At 44.4% G+C, this 12,183-nt stretch overlaps 1 protein-coding gene across 1 annotated transcript in view; it reads right to left on the bottom strand.

Annotated features, from left to right (window-relative positions):
• Positions 1–1,640: 1,640 nt before the first annotated feature.
• The window catches only part of cngb1a (cyclic nucleotide gated channel subunit beta 1a), a 45,135-nt gene continuing 34,592 nt past the window's right edge, over positions 1,641–12,183 (bottom strand). The window contains 8 exon segments of the mRNA XM_050054486.1: positions 1,641–2,720; positions 4,207–4,377; positions 5,830–5,976; positions 7,868–7,986; positions 8,097–8,180; positions 8,338–8,435; positions 9,633–9,792; positions 9,948–10,089. Of these exon segments, the coding sequence (XP_049910443.1) occupies positions 2,465–2,720; positions 4,207–4,377; positions 5,830–5,976; positions 7,868–7,986; positions 8,097–8,180; positions 8,338–8,435; positions 9,633–9,792; positions 9,948–10,089 (1,177 nt within the window). The 3' untranslated portion in view covers positions 1,641–2,464.

Below are 12,183 nucleotides of genomic sequence, written 5' to 3'. Positions count from 1 at the left end.
CAGGGAACAGAGACGCTTCTGTCTGAATGAATTAAAATATGAACATTGACTCTGAGAGACATTTTATATTTGGACACTTTCTGTCCCACTGCATTGATCACAGAGACACTGAGCCTGGACACTGACTGTTAGATAATCCCGGCTGGGTCTGACGGTCTAACACACTCTGATGATCCTGACTGACCTGGAAACCAGTGGAGTAAAATCATTAAAGAGCTCAGTTTGTGTCAAAGTTATCGACAGTGGAAACAGGAAACAGTCACAGCTGGACGGAGCAGAGACACACAGTCATGTCTCATCACCTCAGAGCTGAACCTTCACTATCTGACCTCGAACAGGCGACACAGATTTACGATGCTGCAGCGATGACCTCCATCACTACCTGTGTTTTGGCAATAAATAAATAGATGAGCAAAACTTTTTTGAAGGTAAATGAAGACAAAACTAAAATCCTGCAGGATCACACCAAGAGATGTAACCTCACATTTAAGCCCTCCATGGGCTAGGGCCGAGCTGCATCACTAACTCCCTTGTTGACTCTTTGTCTCCAAGAACACTGCGATCATCTGCTGCTGGTTTATTGGAAGAAGATCAGGGACGCAGCGCCGACAGTGATGCCCCAAAGTTATGAACACACGACCTTCAGATATCAGAGAAGCTGCTCGCTAAATATTTTTATCTGTTCACTTTAGACTTTAACTCGCTCTGACTCTCCTCATTCAGCTCTGACACTCTTTGTTTTTACGCTTCACCGCTCTGACTCTCCTCATTCAGCTCTGACACTCTTTGTTTTTACGCTTCACGCTGCTGCAGCCATTTAAAATGTTGTGTCTTACTTGAGTTTATGATTTATGAATTTGAATCACTCATGCTCTTATTGTGAAACTCTCTGTGCTGCATTTCTTGTATGACAGGTGCTATAGAAATAACGTTTATCATTATTAATATTATCCTAAGTAGTAGTAATAGTAGTATTATCAATAACAATAAAACTTTAACAATAAAAACAAAACTATGAACCTCTCAATCGTCATCATCTTCATGTGAAATATGAAGCTGCTTCTGAGACATAATGAGCTCAGTGAAGGCCACAGTGCTGACAGGCACTAAAGCTGCACAACAGAAGCTAGGGACTCTGGGAAATGGAGTCACTGTATATGAACATGTGGTCAAAGAGCTGTGGAGGCTTTTTAAATAATTATCATACAAATAAATTCAATATCAAATCAAATCAATATCAAATTGAATTGAAATAGAATCGAATTGATATCGAGTTGAATCAATACAGAATCGAAATCAAATTGAATTGAAATCAAATTGAATCAGTATCAAATCGAATCATTACGATATCTAAATCGAATCATATTGATATCAAATCGAATCAATATTGAATCGTAATCAAATCGAATTGATATCAAATCAAATCTAACAAAAAGGAAATGGGTGGCGATACGCAGCCCTCCTCTGTAGAGACGGAGGGATTTACCAAACAGAATGAACACAACACAGAGAAACACAAACTGCCTCAGATCATAATAATAATTTTTCATGGACAGATTTAAATACGTCGTCAGCAAACGTCACCTGTGGTGTGTCATAGCTGATATGATCCAAACAATAACAGGTAACTCCAGAACAGGTTGAAGGTCAAAATTTATTGAAAAAAGATCTTTGTAATCATTTCCAAAATTAATTTGTCTATCAAAATATTCTGCTTCAGTCTCTATCCGTCTGCGTTTAGCTTTTAAAAACATTTCCTCTGTGGTCTGTTCTTTAACATCAGGCCGGCTAACAGCGATCTAACGACACCAGATATGATTTTCATTAAAGATGATTTTAATCAAATTCAACAATATATAAACCATCCGACTGGTTTTATATTCAGCTGCGTTCACGCTGATCTGAGCACGCTCTCAATGTCTAGTTAACCAATCAGATCGTCTGACTGGATCTACGTGTCGTACGATAACTTTACAGCAGCAGTTTATCCTCTCTAAATATCTGCAGTACAGTTCATCACAGACGAGTTAAAGCCGACTGACAGCTGACGTCTCAGGTCACTACTTCCTGTTTCCTCCTGCGTCCGTCCTCACGGCGTCAGAGGGACGTGAGGAAAAGAAACAAGTGAAGGAAACAAGGAGACAAGTAAAAAGCGAATGAGAAGCATCCAGAGAGGAGGAACATTTGAATATATTGAGATGACATCATGTGTGTGACTGTTCTCAGAGTTCTTCTTCTGCACAGATTTAAAATGTGTCTAACACCAGGAGGACGAGGACGTGCGGAGAATCCACCAGAGAAGAAGAAACAGAGCTGGCAGGAGGAGGACAGGGACCGTGATGCTCTGGGGTCCGTCGTTTTTCTCTCCACCTCCACCTGAAACCCATGTCTCTTCTGCGGAGGCTGCTGAAAGGCATTCTGGGAAGCCAACTGAGTCCTGAGAGGACGACAGCTTCCTGTCTCCTCACTCCTTCTTCTCCTCCTCTCCATCCCCAGGCGCCACCTCCACGGTCAGCACCTCCTCCCCCTGTGGTCGCGGCGTCATCCTGATGATCACTGAACTGTCGGCCGTCTCCGACACGGCGTCATCATCGTCCTGAACCGCGGTGAGAGGGACCGGAGAGCGGCGGTGCATCGGAGAGGGAGGGGGCACCGGAGAGATGGAGGGAAGAACCTAAGAGGGAGGAGGAGACGACAAGAGGAGAGGATCAATCTGTCTTCTCTTTTTTTATTCTTTCCTTAATTTCTTTTATCTTTCTGTCCCTTCCTTCCTTCCTTCCTTACACACTTTCCTCCTTTCTTTCTTCTGTTTCCTCTTTTCTTCTTCCTTTTGTTCTTTCCCCAGTATTTAATTTCTTTTCTCCTTTTTTCTTCCTTTACATCCCTCCTTCCTATCTCATTTCTTTCTTTCCACCTTTCTGCCATTCTACCTTTCCTCCTTCCTTTCTCCTGTTCTTCCTTTCCTTCTTCCTTTTGTTCTCTCAATATTTCCTCTGTTTTCTCCTTTTTTCCTTCCTTCCTTTCTCATTTCTGTCTTTCTTTCCACCTTCCCTTCTTCCTTTCTTTCTTTTGTTCCTTTCATTGCTTTTTCCTTCCTTCCTTACACACTTTCCTCCTTTCTTTCTTGTTTTTCCTTTTGTTGTTTCCCCAGTATTTCATTTCTTTTCTCCCCTTTTCCGTCTTTTACATCCTTCCTTCCTTTCTCATTTCTGTCTCTTTTCATCTTTCTGCCGCTCTACCTTTCCTCCATCCTTCCTCTCTTTCTTCTGTTCTACCCTTCTTGTCCTCCCTTCTTCCGTTCTTTCCTCTGCTCTTCTTTTCCTTCATCATTTTGTTCTTTCCCCAGTATTTCCTGAAACGTTAGCTAGCATGCTAACATTAGCGCTCACATTCTGTCCATGGTGCCAAATCACCACAGACTCAACAAACATCACTGACGGCTTTAATTCAACAGCAGTTTTGGTGCTTAGTGCAAACACACATGTAACTCTCAGGCTCCTTGTTGTCTCCAGCTGCCATGTCAAGAGCTGAGAAGTTTGCTACGTCACAAAGATGGTGACCGTTGAGGGTGAGAAGTGTAGCCTAATCCGCTAGTTGGCTAGCTCGCTAAATTACTCCCCCGGGCTAACATGATCCATGATATTAACTTATGTATTCTAACAAACATTATATCGGTTTAGCCAACAATAGATGAACAGTACAAAGTGCCTTTTAGTCAAGAGCAATGCTGCCGCAGCTAACAAGCTAACTGTAACCTGAGCTAATGTTAGCCAGCTAGCTGTATTTTAGCTACTCACACACGCTTTGTACCGTCGACTACTTAAGTAATTATTAACAGTAAGCTGGTTCAAATCAGGGAGCCACTGGTCCAAATGAAATATAGGAACATTACAGATAGTTACATACTCTAAATATGACTGTAATTTATTTTAAACATGTTGACAGTCAATCTAAGTCACTCGTGTTCGTCAGTGTTTTGGTCGATGCTAACGGAGGCTGATCAACAGGACGCTGACAGAGGAGGTGTCACTGATAACAGTCACATACAGAACCTTTAAACACAGTGAAACAGAAACACGTCCATGTTCTCCCTCTTTGTTGCTGTTTCCCGACACACGACTGTCTCTCTGCACGTTGCTGCCCCCTGGTTGCTGAAACCAGGTAAACAGAAGCTGAATGAGTCTCACCTCTGCTGAGCTCTCAGACGGTTTGTAGCTTGTCTTCAGTTTGGAGAAGACACCCTCTCTTCCCACCTGCTCCGTCACCTTCAGCGCTGCCTTGAACATCTCAGGGGTGTCCGGTCGGGGCGGGATCACCTGCACCGCCTCTTTACCTGCCGCCTTCTCATCTGGCTTCTTATCCTTCGTCAGCATCGTCCTACAAACACACACAGTCACAGTCACACAGTCACACAAAACTTTGGAGCTCAGCAACATTCAACACTTTCTATAAAGACGTTTCTACACAAACAGCTGCTCAGATAAAACAGACAAACGACGGCACATTTCAAAGCCTCACCACCACCTACAGCACCTCCATCCAGCCTGCTGCAGCACCATGATCTGACTGAGCAGATCAGCTGAAAGCATGAAGCCCAGCAGGAGGATCGCTCCGACCATCTGACCCCATTCCTTCACCGTCTGCCCCACAGAGCACGCTGACCTGAGTGAGCAGATTATAGAGCCGAGTCTAATCCTGTCCAGGACAGATGAGACGGAACAGACGGGAGGAACGTGACGGAGACAGAAGGAGGGTAGAGCAGGCAGCAGGTTGGCTTCTGATTTATTGACTTATGCTTAAAAGTCATAATTCCACATTAATGATCTCTGCTGTTTCTTCGCAGCTTCTACTGTCTGTTTCACATAAGAGCTGTTGTTAATGTGACCATCAGTTTCACTTATCATGAACAACACCCTCCTGACTCTGGTGGACTTCCTCCCATTCTGCAGCGAACGCCTCACACACGTCAGGTCATATTTGTTAACACAAAATGGACTGTTTCATCAGCTGCAGGGAAACACCAGCAGGAACACAGGTTCAACAGACACGCCCACTGCAGAGCCTCACGTGCACGCTGCGGCCAATTTAATTAACTGGCTCGTCTAGACAGGAAGTACTAAATACCTCAGAGAAGCTCTAATCTTCCTCTAAGGCTGCTGCTGCTGCAGAGTCTCTGCTCTTTATCTGCTGGTGTTGTTGAGCTGCAGTGAGATGCTTTGTTTGTTCTGTCAGGTCACTGAGTGTTAAACTTCAGACTGATGATCCTGTGTTTAATGCACAGGTACGACAGCAGGTGGGGAAACATCCTGAAGCTTCCTGCTGCTTTAATCACCACGTGTCCAGATGTCGGTCACCAGGCTTCAAGATTCAAACCACTGATCAGACAAGTGTGCACGTGACTTTGATTTTGACAAAAGATTTAGCACTACATTGACAAATGATGGTGATGTTGAAATATATTGTTATTGTTATTGTTATATATGTTATATATTTTTAACTCTGTTTAATATATTGCAGTGCTACCGTGTTTTTCATGTCACCAACAAACCCGCTCTCTGCTGTCAGCTGCTGCCCCCTGATGTCTGCTAACAACCCTTAAATTTAATTTATGTGTTTTGATCATAAGAGTCTGACTCTGAGTAAACTGTCCTCCGACTCATTAACAGTTCGCGTCTGTGTCAGTGTGTGAATTCATCTCTTCTGAAGGAAACTCTGTTTGTTTTAATGAACTCAAAGAACTTGATGAGTGTATTCTTCCTCAGGTGCTGTTGCTGACGATTTGTTCTTAAGTTGTCCAGGCAATATTTCGGGGACAGGACTGGGTCTTACTTGGCCTTCTTGCGGAGGAGTTTCTGGGACTCGGGGTAGTGCACCAAGATCTCTGCCAGGTCCTTCTTATCCAGGATGAAGAGGTTGGCAAATCCGTGCGCCTTCACGTTAGCTGTACGTCGATTCCCTCCGCCTCCCGCCAGCAAACTGACCAATCACACAAAGGAAAGAGCCGTCAGACGTCAGTGTGTCGACCTGCCTTAAATTTAATCACACAAGTCATCACCTTTTTTTTACAGTCAGGAACGTGTAGTTTTTAGATTTACTGATGAAGGTAGACTTTATTCTCTGACTGGAAATATTTTCAGAGCTGGAGAAAGTAAAAGTCTGGAGTCGTGCTGGCGGAGAAAGAGTTCATCCTCAGAGAAAAAGTCACGTTCATTAAATCAAACAAGTTAGCATATCCACATTCCTAAAGTACAGCCCCAATCACACACACACTTATGGTGCGTTCGTTTTGTACTCGGAGGTCGGAAATTCCCAGTTCCCAGTTGGAAGTTTAAACTCAAACGCACCCTGAGATCGGATTTCCAACTTGGAAACTCGTAGCAACCGCATCAACCCCAACTTATGAATTCAAGATGGCTGCCGGTCACATACACAGTGAGTAAACACTCTGCTGAACTGTTTATAGCAATTTTATCTTATTTGTTTCACATCAGGTCAGCCTCATCTGCGCCGTTCATCAGTTGGAGTGTATGATGGTTTTGAAGCTGTCTATACTCCCAAAGTGTGAGGGCAACAAAGGCTTTCTTGCGGGCGTCCATGTTTTTTTCCGACTTGTCCACCGTTGTCAACTAGAATGCAAAAACTGTTGTCAACTCGGAGGTGACGTCATTCCCACTACCGACCTCCGACCTCCGAGTACAAAACAAACGCAGCATAAGCATCTTAGCAGCTGGAGGCGTTTTTTAAATAGTTTTCAATGAGAATTAAGTGTTTCGCCGCTGTTTTTATGCTGCTACACGCCTCGTGTGTCTGCGCTCTAGGTGTCTGGCGTTTTTGCCGGAGCGTTCTGAACTCCTCGAGTTGAAAAAGCTTCAACTCAGAGCAGAAAAGCACCCCACGTCATCAAAGCTTTTTCCCATTTTCCAATCAGATGATCTGAGAGGCGGGCCTTCTGTGGTCGTCACGACAACAAGTTTACAGTTGGTAAACAATGGAGGAGAAACTGGTGGTAGTGGTTGCTGGATACCCAGAGCTATACGGCCTGATGATAGAGAGCAGGTTGTCAAACTGCCCCTGAGTCATCTTAAAATCTGGCTGTAAACGTCCATGATGGAGGAGAAGCTCCTGGACCAACTGGTGGTACTCCCCATGATCCAGCCTCTTTTTTAGGGTCTCATGTACCCACACAGATCTCTGTTTATCTGCTGACAGCCTCTCACCCTCAACCAGAGCTACAGACAGTACCCTCTGCCTCAACATGGCAGCAACTACACACTGATTACTGAGGAAGAAGTAGGGAGTTTTGGCGGGTGGTTGCCTGGCAACAATTAAAAGGTGCAGTCATACCATTACTTTGTATTGAATCTAAAACAGATTTTGTGGTATCGTCCACAACTACTGTAAAGGTTGTGTGTTTACAGGTGTTGGAGAGTTTTGCTGCACCTTCAGTATCTCCACAGGAGCTGTGTGACGTCTGCTAAGTGATGTCACTGGAGTCAGCGTCAGTTGAAGACAACAAGTTTGAAAAGTTAATAAATCTGGAGGTGTGGAGTTTGATTGATTCTGCTGCGTCGATTTTGATCCTGTTTTTTTTTACGTGTCCATCATGAGTCTGACTCTGTTACAGGAGTGTGATAAAAGTGTGAAGAACTCTTCTAACACATCGTTCTGACAGGAAGTAAACTGTGTGTTTGTGCAGGACATCATCTCTCAGAGTCACCAGTGGAACTTCATGACATTTAATGAATGTTTCCCTTGTCCGTCCGTCCACACAGACGTCCCACAGTGAACCGAGAGGACCTAAGACCACCAGGCAGTCCCACATACTGACTGTAAGTGAGTTAATAGGATGACAGGAAGCAGCTCTGACCTGATCTCTCCGAACACCGAGCCGGCTCTGATGGTGACGAACACCGTCTGCAGGTCGGGACCGCCCACCACCTGAACCTCCCCCTGTTTAATGATGTACATCTCCCTGCCGATCTCCCCCTGCAACACAAACACAGAGCAGGTCAACACACACACACACACACACACACACACACACACACGTCTGCTGCCTCAGCGCTCAGAAACAGTTCACACAGGTGTGTGTTCACCTTTTTACAGACAAAGTCTCCGGGCAGGTACACCACAGATTTGAGCCTCGTCAGCATGTCGAACACCATCTGTCGGTCACAGCCCTGAACACACACACAGACACACAGAAACACACACGCACACAACTTCAAATATCAGTTTTGTTTTTTTGTGTCTGTCTCCACATCAAACAGAATCTCTCAGTTTGTCTCTCAGCGTGTCTCAAAGTAAAAAAAACAGCATCTATTTTTGTCTTCTGACCTGAAACAGGGCGACTTTACTGACGATGGAGTAGTTGACGTCCACAGCGATGTCGAGCCTCATCTTGGCAGGAAGTTGCACCAGCAGCTCCTGTTCATCTGCAGAGAAAACACCACAATGCTCTGAATATATGTCCATGCAAAAACAAAGCAAGAAGCTGCTGCAGTATTATCAGCAGCATTGGCACCTGCATTTCACTGGCTTAATGAATCTTGTTTGCAGCTCAGCACTAAAAAGACTGTATGTATGTTTTTCTCCCATCAGTCAGCAGAGGGCGACCAACCCTCTGTAGTGGTCAATGGAGAGAGCCTTGATGCAGAGGAAGAGTTCAAATATCTTGGAGTGGTTTTTGACACAATTTTAGCATTTAAAGCACGTTATCATCAAATTCAACCTGTCATATAAGACCTTCTCTTGCCTCCAAGACAGGTGAAGTCTATATGCATGCCATGATATTTTCACACATAAATTATTGTTTTACAGCTTGGACACACACAACAGAATGTACATTAAAACCCATCAAGTCTCTCTTCAAGAAGGCAGTTAAATGTTTGGATAGGAAACCTCCTCATTTTCATTATTGTAATATTTTAAAAAAGTTTAATATTCTTGACTCAGACAGTTATCAACTCTTCATGGATGTTTGTCTCATTTTAAATTTAGCATTTGTGCTAAGTCTGGCGCATTTACATCGATGTTTATTGCATTAGTGTTGATTAATGTGCATTGTCCCAATTCAGTAAATGAATAAATGAAAATGAATGTACCTGAACTAAACATGAGACGTTCAGGGACAAAGTTTACTTATGTATCATCCTGTAAGTTCCTTATAAACATAGCCTACCTCACTTTACATGAGGTACATAACTTAAAGTTTAGTAAATAACGTGACGACACTTTCATGTGGTGTTAATTTGTTACATATTACACATACCAGTTAATTTTCAAAAGTGATCTTATAAACTGTTTCCTGAGGAAATGTTGTGTTAAGGTCTGTAGCTCACAGAGGATTATGCAATTTACGCCAAAGAAAAACCTCCTGATTTACTTTCTGACATAACCTTAAATAAAATATGCAGAAATATTAATATCCAACATTCTGTTTCCAGTTTCTGGAATGAGCCTTTAATCTCATCTGTTTTCACATGTTTTAAATTTGAAAATTAATTTTCTACTATCAGAGTGTGTCTGGAGTCGACGTTTGTTAAAAGTACCATCATTGACCAAACCAAATCTTTGGCTCTTGCGTCGTCACGTCTCTGTTATCCACACATCTTACTGTCTGGTTTGCTTACCCAGCATGCCCTGGCTCTTCCAGGTGTAGTCGTACCAGGTCTTGATGCGGTTCTGGACCTCTCGCGGGATGTTGTAGGAGGTCATGTACTTGATGGTGCTGTCCATGCAGGCTCGGTAGTAGTTCTCACCGGCCGTCGCAGCTCCGAACACGTCTCTCATCTGAGACCAAACGATCACAGTCACGTTCGTTAGCGCTCAAAGAATCAGACCTTTATCTTCTTTCATTGTTTTTAATCCTTGATTTACTGTAAAGAACTTTTTAACGTTAATTATTATTATAAACAGCACCCAGAAATTAAAAATGATTAACTGACCTGACCGATCATGATGGAGAACGCAAAGACGCCAACAAAGTAGTTAATGAGCTGGAAGCAGATCTCAAAGACAGTGGTGGGGTCCGGCAGCCCTCCGATGGTGATCAGCGTCTTCACGGCAAAATAGTAACAGCGGATATAACTGCAGGAGAGAAACAAAAACTGAACGTGAAATGTATAAATGTACACAAAGAAATTCTTCTCACAGTGTTTATTTAAAGTAACATCACATCACTGCACTCAGCTGAAAATCATGTTTGTTCAAACCGTAAACTCTCCAGTAAACACGTCTTGTTTTTGGCTTGATACGGTGGCTTTGACAGGATGTGTTGCAGAAACAGAAAAATGTTATCGGCTCATAAAGGAACATGTCAACAGACAAAAACATTCTAATCACCAAACTTACAGATACGTGAATTTTGTTTCTGGAAATTAATAAAATCAGTAACTCGCTAATTTTGCTTGCTAATACTTTTCATGTTTTCACAAAATGAACCGTTTAATTTCTTTAAGAGACACTTAAGCACAGATTTATACATATAGCTGCTTTCTAGCTCTGTGCTCATGTTATTGTTCCCTTCATCATCATCCCTTCATCATCCTGCTGTTCTCTGCTACTGATCGAGAAAAGAAAAGTCGTCATTGTCATGGTTCTCTGCTGGAGAACGGTGGATTGTTCCCTCTGGGTTGGGAGAGAGTTACTGCCTCAAGAGAATAAGTTCAAGTATCTTGTTTACAAGTGAGGTCAGAGTGGAGCATGAGATGGATTGATGGTTTGGTGCGGCGTCTGCAGTGATGTGGGCACTAAGCCACTCCTTCGTGGTTCAGAGGGAGCTGAGCCAGAAGGCAAAGCTTTTGATTTCCTGGTCCATCTCCGTCCCAACCCTCACCTGTGGTCATCCAGTTTCAGCAGTCCAAGCAAAGTTCCCCAGACATCCCTCTCCTCAGCGACTCTTTCCGGGGCTCTGCTCTGGGGCCTCCTACCAGCTGAACCAGGAGGATCCTGATCAGATGTTGAACCACCTCAACATGAAGGAGCAGCAGCTCTACTCCGAGCTCCCTCCAGATGTCTGACTCCTCCCCCTATCTCTAAGGCTGAGCCCAGACACCCTACAGAGGAAACTCATTTCAGACGCTTGTATCTGTGACCTCATTCTTTCAGTCACTACCCAGAGCTCATGACCATAGGTGAGGGTTGGGACGGAGATGGACCAGGAAATCAAAAGCTTTGCTTTCTGGCTCAGCTCCCTCTGAACCACGAAGGAGTGGCTTAGTGCCCACATCACTGCAGACACCGCACCAAACCGCCGATCCATCTCATGCTCCACTCTGACCTCACTGTGAACAAGACCCTGAGATACTTCAACTCCTTCTCTTGAGGCAGTAACTCTGCCCCAACCCAGAGGGAACAATCAACCTGTTTCCAGCAGGGAACCATGACCTCAGATTTGGAGGTGCTGACTCTCATCCTGACCACTTCACACTCAAACCGCCCCAGGTCATGTTGGAGGTCAAAGTGTGATGAAGCCAACAGAACCACATCAACAGCAAAAAGCAGAGCAAAGAGCAATTCTGAGGTCACCAAACCAGACCCCTTTCTCCCCCGGCTGCACCTCAAGAACCTGTCCATGAGTATCACAAACAGGATCGGTGACAAGGGACAACCCTGGTGGAGTCTAGAATGTGTTTGACTTTATGCTGAGTATTCAGATACAGCTCTCACTTTGGTCATACACATACAAAATAATTAATTTTGATTGATTACCTTCAGTGCCAGTTTTTCCCGCCATATTAAAAATGGTTTCCATTTTCCATGGTTCTGGCAAACCGTCCGGCGCCTCAGGGGGGGAAGGCGGCAACTTGCTCACACTGTTTACAGTGGGGGCGGGGAGCTGCTGACGTCAACTGGGGACATTGTCGGGCGGTGGAAGGAATACTTCGAGGAGCTCCTCAATCCCACCAACACATATTCCAGTGAGGAAACAGAGACGGGGGTTTCGGGGGCGGTTCGTCCAATTTCTGGGGCAGAAGTTGCTGAGGTAGTGAAACAACTCTGAGGCGGCGGAGCCCCGGGGGTGGATGAGATTCGTCCTGGATATCTCAAGGCTCTGGATGTTGTAGGGCTGTCCTGGCTGACACGCCTCTGCAACATTGCGTGGACATCGGGGGCAGTGCCTCTGGAGTGGCAGACCGGGGTGGTGGTTCCCATTTTCAAGAAAGGGGACCAGAGGGTGTG

The sequence above is a fragment of the Epinephelus moara genome, chromosome 1 (assembly GCF_006386435.1).
Source record: "Epinephelus moara isolate mb chromosome 1, YSFRI_EMoa_1.0, whole genome shotgun sequence".
Classification (NCBI taxonomy): domain Eukaryota; kingdom Metazoa; phylum Chordata; class Actinopteri; order Perciformes; family Serranidae; genus Epinephelus; species Epinephelus moara.
Note: the sequence above shows the minus strand (reverse complement) of the source record. Positions and strands in the feature narration are given on the sequence as shown.